Source organism: Sciurus vulgaris (assembly GCF_902686455.1).
Source record: "Sciurus vulgaris genome assembly, chromosome: 2".
Classification (NCBI taxonomy): domain Eukaryota; kingdom Metazoa; phylum Chordata; class Mammalia; order Rodentia; family Sciuridae; genus Sciurus; species Sciurus vulgaris.
In genome coordinates, this window is record NC_136462.1 from 180,185,472 (window position 1) to 180,203,389 (window position 17,918).

General features: G+C 47.3%; 1 protein-coding gene and 1 pseudogene across 7 annotated transcripts in view; one reads left to right on the plus strand and one right to left on the minus strand.

Annotated features, from left to right (window-relative positions):
- ZNF341 (zinc finger protein 341) overlaps positions 1 to 17,918 on the plus strand; it is a 41,394-nt gene that overhangs the window by 19,625 nt on the left and 3,851 nt on the right. For all 6 annotated transcript variants that reach the window (XM_079128175.1, XM_079128172.1, XM_079128173.1 and 3 more), the window contains 4 exons: positions 1,357 to 1,547; positions 3,157 to 3,365; positions 13,678 to 13,774; positions 15,118 to 15,250. In XM_079128175.1, the coding sequence (XP_078984301.1) occupies positions 1,357 to 1,547; positions 3,157 to 3,365; positions 13,678 to 13,774; positions 15,118 to 15,250 (630 nt within the window). The remainder of the gene's footprint in view (positions 1 to 1,356; positions 1,548 to 3,156; positions 3,366 to 13,677; positions 13,775 to 15,117; positions 15,251 to 17,918) is intronic.
- On the minus strand, positions 5,058 to 6,709 carry LOC306653733 (cytochrome c oxidase subunit NDUFA4-like; annotated as a pseudogene). The gene is made up of 2 exons: positions 6,706 to 6,709; positions 5,058 to 6,464 (listed from the first exon to the last, which is right to left on the minus strand). The product of its transcript is annotated as a cytochrome c oxidase subunit NDUFA4-like (transcript).

Below are 17,918 nucleotides of genomic sequence, written 5' to 3' on the forward strand. Positions count from 1 at the left end.
CAACAGAAATCGAACGTGAGCACCATACATAAGATTTTCTAGTAGCTAGGTGAAAATCACTTTAGAAAACACAAAATTAATTTTAATCATATACCTTATTTAGTACAATACACTGTCATTTTACATGCATAAAGAAATTATTGAGGTGTGTTTTTTTTTTGTTTTTTTTTTTTGTGGAGCTGAGAATTGAACTCAGGGCCTTGTGCATGTTAGGCAAGCGCTCTACCATCGAGCTGCATTCCCAGACATATTGCAATACTTTGTGTGCTTCTTATACTAAATTTTTGAAATACAGTGTATATTTACTTTCTAAAAAAATTTATTGCTGGGCGTGGTGGTGCATGTCTGTAATCCCAGCAACTCAGGAGGCTGAGGCAGGAGGATCTCCAAGTTCAAGGTCAACCTCAGCAACTTAGCGAGGTCCTAAGCAACTCGGTGAGACTCTGTCTCTAAATAAATTATAAAAAGGGCTGGGGATGTGGCTTAGTGGTTAAGCACCCTTGGGTTTAATCCTTGCTACCCAAAAAAATTGTATTAGTACTTTACAATCATACATAATAGTGGGAATCATGCGGTTTGTAATTGCACATAGATTTGGACTGGCCACATTTCAAGTCCCCGTTGTCACATGTGGCTCCCAGTCAGTGTATTGGACAGTGGCGAGCCAGAGCCCAAGTCCTTTCCACATAGCATGAGCATGAGCAGTGCCAGCCATGTGGCGGCGACCGAGCGGGGCTTTTGCTGGGCAAGCAAAAAGTGGCCACCTTCGGCTGACTGGCCATCAGCGCTTCCTGTTGGAGCAAGCCCTGAGTTCTGTGAGCTCCTTAGGGAAGGACCCACTCCTGCCATTGCTTTTGAAACCCCTACAGTGCTTCACTCCAAAGGTTCAACCATTGAGCAAATATTTATGGAGCCTACTGTGTGCCAGGCCTGGATCTGCAGGGAGGAGGTCAGAGGTCCCTGGCATCCAGGACAGCAAGGAACAGTCCAGGGAAGAGAGTCAGGGAAGCAAATGGTTATACCTGGAACAAGGGCCTGAGCGAGCGAGGGGTGGCCTGCCGGGCCTTTGCTGAGCACAGAGAGGTGGATGGTGCCCCAGGCGGAGGCTGGCAGAGGAGCCGGAGGCCTCCCGTTGCACATTGCCTCGGGTGACTGCACACTGCAGCACGGTAGCCTCTGGCCTGGCTGTGCTGGCGCCCGCCTGCTGCATGTGACTGTGGCTCCTGAGTACAGTGTCCGGCACCAGGCACGACACAGTCTGCAGGGGAAACGTGGAGGAGCAGGCAGTAGGTGCTCTGAGTCTGCCTGACTGGGTGGCTCCTTCCCAGAGACTTCCTTCCCTGGCTTTCTCCACAGGGTTGGGCCAGAGCCTGTCTAGTGCGCCCCAGCCCCAGGCCCTGCCTGCGGCAGGTGAGGCAGAGGGGGACAGGCTGGAGCCCAAGCAGGTGGTCCTCATCGACAGCTCCTACCTCTGCCAGTTCTGCCCCAGCAAGTTCAGCACCTACTTCCAGCTCAAGTCCCACATGACCCAGCACAAGAACGAGCAGGTAGGTGTGTTGTGGGTGGCAGTGGGCCACAGCCAGTCAGGAGCCTCCGCCTTGCTGGGTCTTGAATGCTGCCTGGAAAGGGGCAGGACTCAGTCACATCTTCCTCCACCTCTGTCCCCCGGCTCTGTTTCCTTAGGGTAGATTCTTAGCAGGGTGTCGATGGGTTGGGTTAGGTTAGGTTACCCCAGGGGCAAATCAGAGACCTTTGATTCCAGCTGGCTTAAACAGTAGTGTCTCATCTCATGTCACAAGAGGGTGATAGATGGTGACTCAACCAGATTTCAAGGCCAGTGTCTTTCCAGCTCTGGTGACCAGCACTGGAGGGCGTGGCTTGCCTGGCCGGGTGGTGGCCACTCTCTAGGCAGCAATTCAGTCATTGTATTATTTGTGAACAATGGAAACCTCTTTTTCTGTAGTTGAATTTTACTTATTTTGTTTTTATTTTTGGCTGTGCTAGGGAACTCAGGGCCTCACGCTTGCTAGGGGAGTGCTCTGCCACTGAGCTGTGTCCCCAACAGTGGAAACCTCTTTTAGCAGCAAGGAAACCTTTCCTAGAAACGTTCTGTAGATCCCTTACTTGCTCGGAGCCAGTGCATGTGCTCTGTCTTTTAGAAATGAATTATCATGCCACAAATAATAGAAAGTGGGGTTAATAGTTAGGAGTTCTGTTTCCCTCACATCAGAAGCTCATAAGTAGGGAGTGCTGGGCTCATCTGGCAGGTCAGATGTGTCACTGTGGACCAGGATTCTTCTAGCTTCTGGCTTTCCTCTCTTCTCTCCTTGGCTGACAGCATGCATCCTCAGAGTCACAGGGTGGCTGCTTGCTCTCTGTTCATCTCATCTGTCCTCCAGGCAGGACAAATGCAAAAAGTAGAGGGGATTTCTCTTAGGACAATTATGCCTTTTCATTCAGGAGGGGTGCCATCCTCAAAGACTACTGCCTACGTATTATTGTCCAAAAAGGAGTCACATGGGTGATTCAAGGAAGCCGGGGCTGGGGCGGGGTGAGGGGGTCCTATGTTTTAAATACCCTGAGCAAATCAGGGTTCATCTTGTTTGGAGAGAAAGAATGTGTGATATTGTATGGGCACCTGAGGGAATATATACTACTTATAAAATTATCGTTTTCAAAATGCTAAAAGCATACCTTGCCTACAAATGAGACCCTGGACATAAGTCAGAATTTTACTTATTAATGAGGGAACTGATTGATGATAAAGCCAGTTCAAAAGAATATCAGTATGAGCGAACTGGATGTAGTGCACACGCCTGTAATCCCAGCTACTCGGGAGGCTGAGGCAGGAGGATCATAAGTTCAAGGCCAACCTCAGCACTTAGCACGACCCTGTCTCAAAGTAAAAAATAAGAAGGGCTGTGGGTGTAGCTCAGTGGCAGAGCCCCTGGGTTCAGTCCTCAATACTGCAACATCAATCAAATCAAATCAAATCAAACCAAAGCAAAACAAACCAGGGCTCCAGCAATAGAGAGTGGGCAACAGCGGTCAGGCTGCCGTGCAGCAGCGTCCCAGGCTGGTGTCACAGGCAGCGGGGGCGGTGGAGGCGGCTCCCTGCCCCCTCTGCCTCCCCTCATTCCCCAGTGTCCCCTCAAGGTGTACAAGTGTGTGGTCAAAAGCTGCGCCCAGACGTTCCCCAAACTGGACACCTTCCTGGAACACATCAAGAGCCACCAGGAGGAGCTCAGCTACCGCTGCCATCTCTGTGGCAAGGACTTCCCCTCGCTGTACGACCTGGGCGTGCACCAGTACTCCCACAGCCTCCTGCCGCAGCACAGCCCCAAGAAGGACAGCGCCGTCTACAAGTAGGTGCCCCGCCTGCCGGTCCCCAGGCGCGGGAATCGCGGTCTGCGGAGGGGAAGCGGCGCTGCAGGCTCCACCCGCCTGGCAGAACCCCTGCCTGTTGGCCGGCTGGGGAGGCGGCGCTGCTGTGCGCGCGTCGGTTCAGCCTGGCGCCGCTGGCTAGAGACTAGACCCCCTGAAGAGGGAGGCTCCCACCTCCTCCTCTGTAATGGAGAAAGGCTTGGTTTTTGTTGTTTTTCCTAAACTAAAAATATTGAACAAGCACATGTTGGAAAACAAAACTCAGAAAAATAAGACTTGTAGGTGTTACGATCTGTTAAATGTGGTTAAAGCTGAAGCCTGGGCTGATCTGGGAGTGGACGAGGGTCGCCTGGGTGCGTTTTCGGATCACCCTTCCCATCACTTCAGGCTTCCTTTGCAGTCGCTGGGAAGGTCCCCTTGGCAGGAGCCATGCGGCTCCCCATGTGCCTCGGCTTCACCCTTAGGCCCAGCTGGGTCTCCCCGGAGGTTGATCCGTGTCCTCTGTGGCGGATCCCTGGTTGCCTTCCCGGCCCTGCCAGGCCCTCCCTCTTGAGGGCATTTTCTGCAGGTACCCACGTCCTACCTTTCCTCACTCCCGAATCCCAGGCTTTGCCCTGCAGGTATTTTACTGTACATTTGCCTATGACCCCGTGCTTGGGGACGGGGTGGGGGAATCCAGGAGGGATGTCTCTCTGGGGACCCTTCTCATGATTCGTGAATATTTTCATGTTAGAGTGGTTTTCATTTCTCTGTACAAACTTGTGTCTCTAGGGACTTGGTTGGTGACTTAGCCCTGGAACTCCTGGGTGGGGCTTCTGGGATTTAGAGATAAGTAAACAGAGACCTCCAGCTTAGAACACGTGTTGCTCAGGGAGAAGTACTTACTGTTCTCTGTGATGAAAGGCTGACCTGTTAGTCCTAAAGGAGTCAAGGAGCAGGTGGCCATCGGGATGGCCGGAGGGTGGAATGGTGTCCTGGGTAATGATCGGGCTCTACCTGTGTTCGAATCCATCAACTGCAAGCCTGATGGATAAACTTGGGCAGAGCACTCAGCGACCAAGGCCTCCCTTTCTTCATCTTTTTAAGTGGGGATCATGATAGTGCCTACCGTGTTGGATTCTTTTTTTTTTTTTTTTTTTTAATTTATTTTTATTGTAAACAGATGGGATACCTGTTGTTTCTGTTTGTACATGGAGTAACAGCATACCATTTGTGTAATCATACATTTACATAGGGTAATGATGTTTGATTTATTCTGTTATTTTTTCCTTCCCGCCCACCCCTCCCACCCCTCTTTTCCCTCTATACAATCCTTCCTTCCTCCATTCTTGCCCCCCATCCCCCATTATGTGTCATCATCCACTTATCAGCGAGATCATTCGTCCTTTGGTTTTTTGAGATTGGCTTATCTCACTTAGCATGATATTCTCCAGTTTCATCCATTTGCCTGCAAATGCCATGATTTTATCGTTCTTTATGGCTGAGTAATATTCCATTTTATATATATATATATATATATATATGTACCACAGTTTCTTTATCCATTCATCAATTGAAGGACATCTAGGTTGGTTCCACAATCTGGCTAGTGTGAATTGAGCAGCTGTGAACATTGATGTGGCTGTATCTCTGTAGTATGCCAATTTTAAGTCCTTTGGGTATGGGCAGAGGAGTGGGATAGCTGGGTCAAATAGTGGGTCCATTCCAAGTTTTCTAAGGAATCTCCACACTGCTTTCCAGAGTGGCTGCACTAATTTGCAGCCCCACCAGCAATGTATGAGTGTACTTTTTTCCCCACATCCTCTCCACTGTGTTGGATTCTTTATAAGAATCTAGAAGGATCAGGATGAGGCATGGTGCCTGGAACATAGTAGTACTCAATAAGTTGATTGCTACTGTTTATTATTTCAGTGTAGACTTGGCTGCATAGGATAGAGAGCCAGAGTCACGCTAACTTCAACAGGCGAGAATTTCTCTCCGGAATATTGGAGCTGGTGTGGTGGCTTCCTATATTCAGAGGTCCAGGCCTGTCAGTTTGGTTGCTCTGTTCCCTGTGAGTCATGTAGCCTTGGCCTGCCTGAGAGTACTTCCCCAGACCTCTGAAGTGAAATTCAGACCTGCTGCTATATTTATGCTATATATATTTTGCATTTTTTTGAGGTGCTGGGGATCAAACCCAGGGCCTTGTACATGCTAGGTGGATGCTCTACCCATGAGCTACAACCCCAGCCTTATATTTTCTTTTAATATAAGGTGTGCTACCAGGTGTGGTGGTGCTTGCTTGTAATCCCAACAACTTGGGAGGCTGAAGCAAGGGGATCATAAGTTCCAGGCCAGCCTCAGCAGCTTAATGAGGCCCTAAGCAACTTCTGAGACCCTGCTCAAATGAAAAATAAAATAAAAAGGGCTGGGGATGTAGCTCAGTGGCAAAGCACCCCTGGGTTCAATCCCCAGTACAAAAAACATATAAATATATACGTATTTTACACACACATATATAATACATACACGCACATATGGATGAATATATATTTCATATGAGTATATATACACACATATATATGCAGATATATATGTGTGTTTGTGTGTAATTAATTTTTTCCCTTCCTGATTACAAAAGTCATCCATGTTTAATACAGAGAAAAAAGGATTTTTTTTCAAGTTTCAGAGATTTATTCATCAGTGTAATAAACTCTAACAAATCAACATAATTTCATGCATTTAAAGGAGTAGTATTTCCTGGTTAAGTGGAAACTTGTGTAGATGACTTCTTAAAGACCCTCATTTCAAGCAGCTTTATAGTGAAGCATTTCAGTTAGAAGTCTGGACCTTCTTTCTTCAGTTTGCTATAATCCACATTCACTGAGTAGAACTCGTATTGATCATTGGGACCCAGTTTGTCCCAGGGTTCTGGGTCATTCTTCCTGTCCCAACTGACATCTGGGTTGAACAGTGCCAGACGCATCACATACCGTGCTTCTCTAGAACCTCCTGCTCTGATAAATGTGAAGAGGGGACTCAAACCTGGGTGCTCTTGGCCTGACCGATGATCTGGTGGAGCGTGTTTGCAACAGGTGATCCTAAACCCGGTCATAGAATTTGGTGAAAATTTAGCAGACCATCTTTCTATTGTCCTGCTTATGACAAATGAACTGAAACCTAGAGGGATTCCTCTGTACCCTTAGTGATATTATTTTTTAAAATATATATATTTTAAGCAGGGCATGGTGGTACACACCTGTAGTCCCAGCTACTCAGGAGGCTGAGGCAGGAAGATTACAAGCTCAAGAAAGACTCTGTGCATTAAACACACACACGCACGCATGCACGCATATATATGTAGCATGTATTCTATTTTTGATTAACATTGTGCACATAAATGGTGTTTAGTGTCATGGTTTAACACATGCATGTATCATAATCAAAGCCAGCCTCCCTTTATCTACTCTTCCCTGGTGTTATCATTTAAACCTTTTACACTTAAAACTATAATGTAGACATCTTTGCATTTGGGCACAAGCAGATCTGCCTCATTCTTTTAGACAGCTACTGAGTATTCCATTGCACATGGATATGCTGTAACTTATGTAAACAGTCCCTCATCCTAGATAATTGGGTTGTCTCCAGTTTGTCATCATTATAAACAGTCCTACAGGGAACAACTTTGGACACAGGTCTTTACTCATTCGTAAGTTCCTAGAAGCAATTTTGCAAGTCAGAGACCCATGGGGGTTCTAAGAAAGATTAATTGCCTACTTCAAAAAATAATTGTTACGTGCAAAGAGTACAATATTTAAAAACTATAAAAGAGCACAGAGTGAGTAGGAATTCCTCACCTGCCCTGACCTACTTCCCCACATTATAACAGGAACTTAGAGAAGCTGCTTTTGCTAACAGCAGTGACTCTTCATTTAGGCCTTGAGATGCCCCAGGGGGAACTTAAGCAGGATGAAACTTGGCATCTCTGCCTTCATTTGTGTCTGTCTCCTTTATCACCTTGAACTTCGTGGCCTGCTCAACTCTGCATGTTGATCATTTAAGGATATTCATTTAAAAACTGGCAATATAATGTTATGAGCCCTAAATTACCTAAACTGCCTTGTCCCCCTTCAAGACTGAGAAAAGATTTGTAGGGATGTTTGAATTTCAGCTTTTATAGCATTCTGTTTCAGAACCTTCGCGTGGTACCTGGAAATCTCCAGTCTGCCCCGTACCTTCCAGAAAGACTGGAATCTTGCAGACACATCACCCATGATGAGACTGCCCCCTAAGCAGGCACGGTTGTCTCATAGGAACCACGTTGCCCCCTTGGAGGATTACAGGTCTGATAGATAGACACCCTGCATCCTGCGAAGCGAATGGAGATTGTCCCCTCGAGTAATAAGGGCTTCTTCTGAGCCACCTCCTTACAGACCCAGAGTGAGACCATGATCTCCAGACCACAGTTGGACCAAGACTGTTTGGTTTTGCATATCTCTCATTCCCTGCCCTGATTCTTCCTCTGTTTATCCTAAGGCGCATGTGAACACCCCAGAGGGATGCGCTACGTGATCTCACTTTGACTTCCCAGTCTGGCTATATTAATTAAAGATCCTTGTCTGCTTTTTACCATTAATTTCTTAGTTTCATTTTGGGAGTAAATAGCTGAACTTGGTTTGGTGGAACCCCTGGAGTCAGGCCTCCTGGCCTAGGACTCTGACAGAAACTTTGGTGAGCCAGCCAGGAGACATTTGGGCATCAGCTACTCACAGCTGGCCATCCTGGTCAAGGGGAAGGAAAGGGCAGTTTCATGCAGCTTCTGAAACTATCTTTGTTTCAGGGATGTCTGTTTTTCCTTCCACTTTGGGCCAGCATTGGCTGCATTTTACCATGATTTTGGTGAAGCAGAGAAATAAACTTTTGGACTCTACAGGCCCTGAACTCTGATCCCTGGTAAGTTCTCCCTGATAGTGCACATCCACCGTCACCCCTCCTTTTCCTTGTTGTTTGGAGCTCCTTTGAACCAATGTGGGTTCTTTTGAACTAATATGGGCTTCTGCCCTCTGTCTAATAGGGAAGTTTGGATTCTGTAACTTTGTGGTACAACTTAGCAGGGAAGGGACATGAGGTACACGGAGAAGCCAGGTTGGTTGAGGAATCTGTTATGCTTTGCATAGTAATGCAAAGTGCTAATTTTGTCTCAGTGCCCACCAGAGAGATTTTTCCTGTTTGGTCTGTGTATCGCTATAAACCTATGATTAAGAAAAATAATTTCTTCCACCTTTTTGAGCTCATGGTTTTTCTAAGGGATTCATTTTTGGGGTCTGCAGGAATGAAACTAATCAATATGGCCATATTTGGAAGGCAGAGTAAGATCATCAACTCAGTCTTGTCTTTGGTGTGTTTACATGAACTTGAGCTTTTTCATTTTGTTTTGTCTAAATGGAAACTTTTAGCTCTCTGACTACTTCCCTTGCCCCTATCTTTTCTCAAAATCTGGTTGTTCAACTGAAGAACTGGTATACAAGGGTTAATTCTCAAACCCAGTTGGGAGAAAGAAAAAACCTGGGTTTCTAAAACCCAGCTGTTGCTATATAAAACTGCTCAGTTCAGGGTTTACATAAAACTTGCAAATAAGAATCTTAAAGTCTATGAAAATACAATATATTTTGATCATTAAATGTGTTTTCATAAGTTGTTGATTTATAAAAAAACCATTCAAGATTACTTTCTTCCTGGGTCTTCATTAAAGATTACTAAAAATTAAAATTCTAAACGTTTGAGCTGTGTTTTGATGAGAAATTATGAAAAGCATGTATTTGATCTTTTTTTTTTTCAGGACTGGAGATGGAGCCGTGTTGCTCTCCCACTTGAGTCACATTCTCAGCCCTGTTCATTTATGTATTATTTGGAGATAGAGCCTTACTGCGTTGCCCGGGCTGGCCTGAAACTTGCAGTCCTCCTGCCTCAGCTTCCCACGTTGCTGGGATGACAGGGGTGCGCCACCACACCCAGAGAGTATTTTATCTTATTGAGAAAAAGGAGTGATTTGTTTAAATTCAGAAATTTTGTAAGGATTTTTTTTTTTTAAATGCAAACTTAGAACAAAAGGGCAGAGAAGAATCAGCAAGTAGGAGAAAGACATAAGAAGATCATGAATGTGAGGACATATTTTGGAGAATGCTTTTGGTTGAGAAAAGATTTTGAGTGGGAAAGTAAGATTTTTGTCCTAAAATAAAATGACTGGGAAAAAGAAAAATGGGACAGAAAACTGAGGATGTAAACAACTTGTAGAATGTCTAAGCAGGTTGCAAAGACTTGTGGAGAACAAATATCAGGAAATTTATGTGTGATTAAGTTGGCTATAATTTAAAATATATATATATTTTTGAGATACTGACGATTGAACCCAGGGGTGTTCTACTATGAAGCTGCATCCCCAGCCCTTTTTATTTTTTATTTCATGACAGGGTCTTGCCGAGCTGCCCAGGCTGGCCTTGAACTTGCTCTTGCACTCTCTTGCATCAGATTCCCCAGTAGCTGGGGTTATAGGCCTGTGCTTCTGTACCTGGCTTAAGTGTCTTTTTATTTGTTAAATGACCACTTTATGACTCTAGTTATATAAACAAATATTATTATGGGTTACTAAGGTATATTTGATACCCTGTGTATCTGTGATTGATGCATATTTATCTCAGGGTTAAATAAGCTTTGTGTTTGAGCTTTGTCAAAATGTTATGCAGAAGTTTATAGCGTGGGGATGAGGGTGTAGCTTAGTGGTAGAGCACTTGCCTAGCATGCATGAGGCCCTTGGTTCAAACCCCAGCACAACAAAAGGAAAAAAAAAAAACAAGACTTTGTAGAGTTAAAAGAGATATGGGTTTAATACATACAAGGTAACCAATAAATACTCTCTTTTAAACACTATGCATTGTATCTGGACTTTAAACATACAAAATAATCAATGAAACTTTTAGTTTTGTTTTCAGTACCAGGTAGATGAGAAAAATCCCTGCCATTTAAAATCTGGTTTGCACCTGTTAGGTGTGACTGAGTAAGAGTTTTATTATTGTTATATGAGATACACTTGTCTATCAAGACACCAGCTCTGTCTCCTCCACTTATGAGAGGTGTAAAACTATCCTTTCATTAAAAAAAAAAAAAAAATTTGTCATTGTAGATGGACAGAATGCCTTTATTTTATTTGTTTATTTTTATGTGGTGCTAAGGATCGAACCCAGTGCCTCACATGTGCTAGGCAAGTGCTCTGCCACTGAACCCCAGCCCCAGCCCTGTCCTTTGATATTTGCCAGTGCTGTTAACTTCTGTAGACCTTGTTAAAAACAGAGCCACTTGATTATAGTTATCCTGTTGATCCACAGGTTCCAAATTTAACTTCAAAAGTAAAAGCTGCCAGGCATGGTAGTGCCTGCCTGGAATCTCAGTGGCTCGGGACGCTGAGGCAGGAGAATGGCAAGTTCAAGTCCAGCCTCAGCCACTTAATGAGACCCTGTCTCAAAATAAAAAATAAAGAAAAGAGGACTGGGGCTGTGACACCTGGGTTCAAGCCCTTCACCACACACACACAAAAAGTAAGCACTAAGAATATATATGGGTCCTCAGTAACAATATCCCAGGCAGTTACATTCAAAAAAAATTTTTTTTTCCCAGCTTTGTATGCGTGAGGCCCTACTGCAAAAACATACATTGTTTTAAACCTTTCTTTTGGCGTAATTCCAGACTTTCTAGAGAGTCATAGGAAGAGCACAGAGATTCCCGGTCCACCCCTCACCAATCTCCAGCTGCACATGTTGAATCCCCTGTGCTTTATCATGTTCTGAGGCACTGGAGAGTCATGTGCAGACGGGATGTTCTCCCGCCCTTTATATTCTGTGTACAAGGGTAGTGTAGTTATCAAAATTAGAATTAGGAAGTGTTCAATCCCCATTACAAAAAAAAAGAAAGAAAATGTTAACATCAGTATAATTCTATTATCTAATCTTCAGGTCTTATTCAAAATTTCCAAATTGTTGCAGTAATATCCTTTATAGAAAAAGAAAAACAAAACAAAACTTTTTCCTGGTCCAGCCCAGGATCCCAGGTCCCCTTCAGTTGTCATGCCCCTTCAACTTCCTTGAAGCTGGAACAGTTTCATTCTGTCTTTGCTTTTCATGACCTTGAAGAACTGGGGAGTGGACCTGGGGCCTTGTGCCAGTCAGTGGGCAAGTGCCCTTGTGCTGAGTCACGCTTCCAGCCTGGCCTTGGCCACGTGTGTGCGCGTGTGTGTTACTGGGGATGGAACCCAGGGGCACTTCACCCCTGGGCCACATCCCCAGCCCTTCCTACTGTTTATTTTGAGGTGAGGCCTTGCTAAGTTGCCCAGGTTGGCCTTGAGCTTGCCATCCTGCTGCCTCAGCCTCCTGATTTGTTGGGCTTGCAGTGTGCGCCCCGGCCTGGCTCTGGCCTTGCTGTTTTAGAGCGTGGCTGGGTTGTTCTGTGGCGGGTCTTTGGTCTGCCAGGTTTTGCCTTGCTGCTGTGTCCAGGATGTGGACTTTTGGCAGGAACCTCACTAGTGACACTCTGCTGTTCTCTGGGCACCGTCTCAGGAGGCATGTGATGTTCATTTGTCCCGTAACCCGTCATGCCACCCTGGTACCTTAGCCCGGGGGGTGTTTCTGGCAGGGAGCTTTGATTTTCACGGCGTTTGCTAACCTCCCTGGCCCCACTGTCCCCGGCCTTTGTGGTTTTATCCTCCGGGTAACTCCCTCCAGTCCACCTCCTCTTCCTCTCTTGCTGCCTGGAAACACTTAGTGTGTGGTTTTCAGAGTGTGGTCTGAGGGGTCCCCTAGACCCACCATGGGTGCCGCCTGCTGGGGCTTCCTGTGGGTGGCACTAGTGCACAGAATGAGAGGGCTCACGTATTTCTGTTTGGGCATGATTTGCCTGCCCACCTGTGACATGCCCCACAGGAGTCTTACTGTACACGGGTCTTCGTGGTGGGGAGATGGTGGTGCCTTTTGTTCCTGCAGAGTGACTTGTGACCGGCAAGTGCTGTTTTGATTGTCCCCCTGTGGTGCTCAGGATTGAACCCCAGCCTTGCACATGCTAGGCACATGCTAAGTACATGCTCTACCACTGAACACCCAGCCCCCAAACGTGCTGTCCCGAGGGCATGTCAGCCACAGGAGCTGTGTTTAACCACACTTTGCAGTTTATGAGACACTCTGCACAGTGTGTCCTTCGACTCTGTGGGCAGGGCTGTGTCACCAGGGAGGAAACTGAGAGCGTCTGGCAGGAAGGAGCCAGACCTAGAGTCCTTTGTGTGACTCTTGTGCATGACAGATTCTCACTGGTGCCCCGAGCAAGATGTGAACAGGAAAGATGTGGCCCTTGGTCAGAGACCACTTGCAGTGAAGGAGACCACTGGTAACCAAGCAAGCAAATAAAATAATTCCCAATAATAAGCACTAAGCAGAAAATAAGTGGGGAAGCATAACAGGGTGTGCCTGGGGTGGACTGTGGGGGGCAACTTGAAACAGAATGGTCAAGGAGGGCTTTTCCAAGGAGGCGATATTTAAACTGAGCCATGAAGAATGAGAAGGTACAGCCCAGGGGAAAACTTGGTGAAAAGTGTTCAAGTAACAACAACAACAAGTGCAAAGGTCCTGAGGCAGGAATGAGATTGCTCTGTGCAAGGTGCATCAAGGAGGCCAGGGTGGCCAGGGCAGAGTGGTTTGGCTCGGGAGTACAGAGGATGAGGTCTGAGGGGTAGGAGTGGGTCAGACCATAGGGCCTCACAGCCACGGTGTACAGCAAAGTCAAGCACTCTCATTTCCATTGTTAATTTATTCGTTGATTGTGTGTGTGTGTGTGTATGCGGTGCTGGGGATGGAACCCAGGGCCTTACGCATGCTGCTACACAGGCCCTGATGGATGGATGGATGGATGGATGGATTTTCTCTGCCATGCTGGGGACTGAACCCAGGGAGCTCTACCACTGAGCTACAGCTCCGGCCCTTTTTATTTTTATTTTGAGACAGGGTCTCGCTGAGTCTTTGAGGCTGGACTCAAACTTGTCTCAGCCTCCCAAGTAGCTGGGTTACAGGTGTCTGTCACCGTGGCCAGCTTGATTTTTATTTTTAAAGGCTCCCTTTGGCTGCCCTCTGTCTGAATGGATGCCAGGGGCAGGATGGGGGCAGGAACTTGGTCAGAGGCCACTGTGCTTGTCCCAGTGGGAGATGGAGGCCGTGGACCGACACGGGAATGAATGAACCCCCGGCCCTCGCCTCTAACGCCGGCCTCCTTCCCACCCAGGTGTGTCAAGTGTGTCAACAAGTACTCCACTCCCGAGGCGCTGGAGCACCACCTGCAGACCGCCACGCACAACTTCCCCTGCCCGCACTGCCAGAAGGTGGGTTGTGGGGGACCAGGGAGGCAGCGGCCAAGGCCTCGCCCTCCGCCAGGGCACCTGCCAGCAGGGCCCTGGGCCGGCGGCGACTGGCGTGGCCTCCCCGCTTTCCGATGTGCCCCATGGTGCCCTTCTGTGTAACCCTGGAAGCCCTCCCTAAAGCCCCGCCTCGGGCAGAAAGTGTGTCCGCTGCCCGGTCGTCTCAGGTGCCATCGCTGCGTGCGGCTGATTTGAATCAGCGCGTGCCTTGCAGTTGATCCGGCAACAGAGGCTTCTCCTCGTCCAGCCCCCGGCCCAGCTGCTCCTTTTTGTTTTCCTTTTAATTAATCTGTTGAGGGACCTGGGCTGTTGGTTGTGCCGATCGCTTGCCCCTGGTGCGTTTGAGCTTCCTGCTTCTCCTCTTTAGAGACACCACCCCAACCCCGGCGGATTTTGCAGGACAGCCCTTGCTTCACTTTAGCCTTGGTCTAGATGTTTCTGATATGTAGCCTAGCTTTGGAATGTGTGGCCTGAGTTAAAAGTATCAGCCTTGAGAAGAAAGCACGTGCCAGATGCCATTATTCTCCCTGAATTGACCCAAGTAGCCCTGGAGGGCAGATATGCTACTTCCGTTCCCACTTTCCAGGTGGGGAAATCGAGGCACAGAAAGGCTGCCCGGCTGGGAGGTGATGGCTGCTGAGTGCTGGGGCAGTTCTGTCTGCACCCTTGACCGCTTCTCTTAACCAAGTGAATGAGTGACGGTCCTGCCCAGGCCTGGGTTGGAAAAGGTCCTGGCTCCTGTGTTTTCTGGCTCTTTATTACCTTCCTATTCAGTTTTTTAGTCACTTTGTGTTGTCATTCATTCCTTTACTTGTCAGTCATTTGACCCAGGCTCTTTGCTGAGGAGTGAATGTCTCTCTCTGCCCTCTTAGAGTTCCCATGTAAGCCAAGGAGTACAATTCAGTGGGTTAAATGCTGATTTGAAATGTGAGCGATCTCCCAAAGGCAGAATTTCTTTGTCTAACTTGGCACCAGGAATACTGGGAAGGCTGTACAGGGCACTGACATCTGAGTTGGGTCTTGAAGGATGAGTAGGAGTTTGTGAGACCAAGAGAGAAAGGCCCTCTGGGTAGGAAGAACAGCCTGGGCAGAAACTCAGGGCAGGTGCATTTTGGGCTCATCCCACGGGTGAGTGGGGGAGCCACAGGGTGCTGAGGGCTGTGTCTGCCCCTAGGGTCCCTGGCCTCAAGTGGGCAGAAGGGAGGTGTCTCCACAGGGGCTGGACACCAGGGGCTCATGAGCTCAGAAGGTGGCGAGGGACGGGGCCTGGCCAGGCAGCACTGAAGTCGAGCCTTCTCTTTCTCCAGGTGTTCCCTTGTGAACGCTACCTGCGGCGCCACCTGCCCACTCACGGCAGTGGGGGCAGGTTCAAGTGCCAGGTGTGCAAGAAGTTCTTCCGGAGGGAGCACTACCTCAAACTGCACGCTCACATTCACTCAGGTGGGTACTATGCCCCGCCCTGCCCCCTCCTGCCTCTCCCCGGGTCTCCTGGCCACCTGCTCTCCCTCGGAACAGTGGGTCCCACCCACACGAGAGCAGAGGGCAGGTCGGTGGGGGCACCCTGACTCTGCCCTGAGCGTCAGCTCCTCTGGACTGCTCTGAGAATCCTATAGCAAAATCCCTGCCCAGACCTGGGCAAAACCCTCTCTCCTCAGTTGCTTAGTTGAGACATACTGATTTTTTTTTTTCTTTATGTTGTTTTGCCCCATGGTACCCAGGGCCTGGCATGTGCTAGGCTAGCACTGTATTCGATGGACAATCCGGTTTTCAAATTCTTTTTAGTAATACACATTTTATATTGTAACCTAGGAAATGCATACATGCACATAGAGATACATTGAAACAAAAGTTTCACAAAGCAATATTTTCTATTTTGTTCCATTTTAGTTTTTAAAATAACTACTAACTGGGCATGGCAGCATGTACCTGTAGTCCCAGCTTCCTGGGAGACTGAGGCAGGAGAATTTGTGTTCAAGGCCAGCCTGGGCAATGTATTGAGACCCCATCACAAAAACAAAACAAAATAAAAAAAACAAAAGAACATAAAGTGGCTACTAAAAGTTATGATTTACAGTTTGTAAGATACTCCTGATCCCCTCCCCAAAGGTAACTGCTGTTACTGTCTAGTTTGGGTCAGTCTAGTTGTATTTTATTTACTTATTTATTTTGAGTGTAGAAGAGTAGGATTTATTCAAGTGAGAAGAAAAGAGACAGAGCTCACAGGGTTGAGAGGGAACCCAATTGGGGTTGCCTTGGTTTTATTTTATATCTGTACAACATACTTGCTTACTTTTATGTAAATGAGCATAGAATATAAGGCAGAATTCCTATAGGTGAGCATAGAATATAACATGGAATTCTGTGTCAGAATCCCTTTTCAATATAGCTGGAAGATGTTCCTGAATAGCAACTCTGTTTTCATAGTTGTATAGTATCCCTTTGTCAAGAGCGGAACAGTAGGTAGGCCCTTTGGGTATTTTTCAGCCATTAGTGTGTACGGTACACACAATGCTGTATGGGTCCTTTGGCAGACTTTCAGGTATAGATCTGTAGCATATATTCCCAGCATTGGAAGTGCTATTTTAAAATGTATGTGCAGACTGGGTGTGGTCACACATGCCTGTAATACGAGGGACTCAGGAATCTGAGGCAGAAGGATCACAAGTTGAAGGCCAACCTCAGCAACTTAGGGAGACCCTCAACAACTTAGCAAGATCCTGTCTCACAAATAAAAAAAAAAAAGTAAAGGTAAAGAAAGGACTAGGGATGTAGCTTGGTGGTAAAATGCCCCTGGGTTCAATCCCCAGTACCAAAAATATAAAAATAAAAAAATAAAATGTATGTGCAGTACTGAGTTTCTTCTTGGGATGGTGGAAAAGCTCTGGAGATGGATGGTATTGATGGCTGCACAACAGTGCAAATGTGCTTAATGCCACTGAACTGTGTGTGTACTGAAAGGTGGTTAAAATGGTAAGTTTTATGTTATATATATTTTACCTTAATTAAAAAAAAAAGAAGAAGTATATGTGTTGTAATTTTTTGTTTTGGGTTTTTTTCTTTTTTTGGATCCCTGGGATTGAACCAGGGGTATTTAACTACTGAGCCACATCCCCAGCCTTTTTTACTTTTTATTTTGGGACAGGGTCTCACTAAGTTGCCCAGGCTGGCCTCAGACTTGCAATCCTCCCACCTCAGCCTCCAAGTTAGCTAGGATTACAGGTGTGCAACACTGTACCCAGCTTCCCCTGGGGTTTTTATGAGGCTTAAGGATTATACTTTTGCCTAACAAAAAAGTGACTGTTAAACTGTCCTACAGTTTTCTTTTCCCCTGCCACTTTGGCTAGGGGATCTTTCCAGACGGGGAAACACAGATGGTTGACTTTAGTCTTTTCAGTGACTGCGGACCATTCCGTCGTAAAGACCAGAGTTTCCGTAAGCACTTGGGTTGGCGTTTTTCAAAGCCCTGTTCCTTCTGAGGGATAACAGAGAGGACACAATGGCAGAAAATCAAATCAGCCTGGGAACATCCCCTTCTGAAGGGCAGCTTGTGATCCCACATGAGCTTTGTAGGCACCTCCCTTGACGCCCTGAGTCCACAGGTGGCCCCTGACAGCCATCTGGTGAGGCACACCCTCTGCTGCCTGGACGGGCCTCGCTTAACAGCAGGAGAGCTGGGGCGGCTGGGGGCGGGGGGCTCTGGATCCCTCTGCCGGCCTGGACTGTCAGCTGCCCCTGTCAGAGCGTCAGCCATGGGCAAGTCATTCTGGCCTTCTCTTTCTTGTCTGTAACATGGGGACAATAGTAGTTCTTACCCCAGGGTTTGCTGCAAGGATTGATTGGATAAAGCGTGAGTCTCCCTCGCCATTGCGAACCCCATTGCCTGTCGTTGTGACCATCCACCCTGACTCCGGCCATACCTTAGGATTCATGCTGGTCACCTCCCTTCCTCTCATGCACAGCCAATCCACTGGCGAGGGCTGCTGGCCCTCCCCTGCCCCCAGCGGCTTCCCAGTTGCCGCCACCCTGCCTTCGCCTGCACACCCCCGAGTCGGCTCTTCCCCGAGTCGGCTCTCCACAGGCAGCTAGAGGGGCCTGAGAGCTCCAGCCA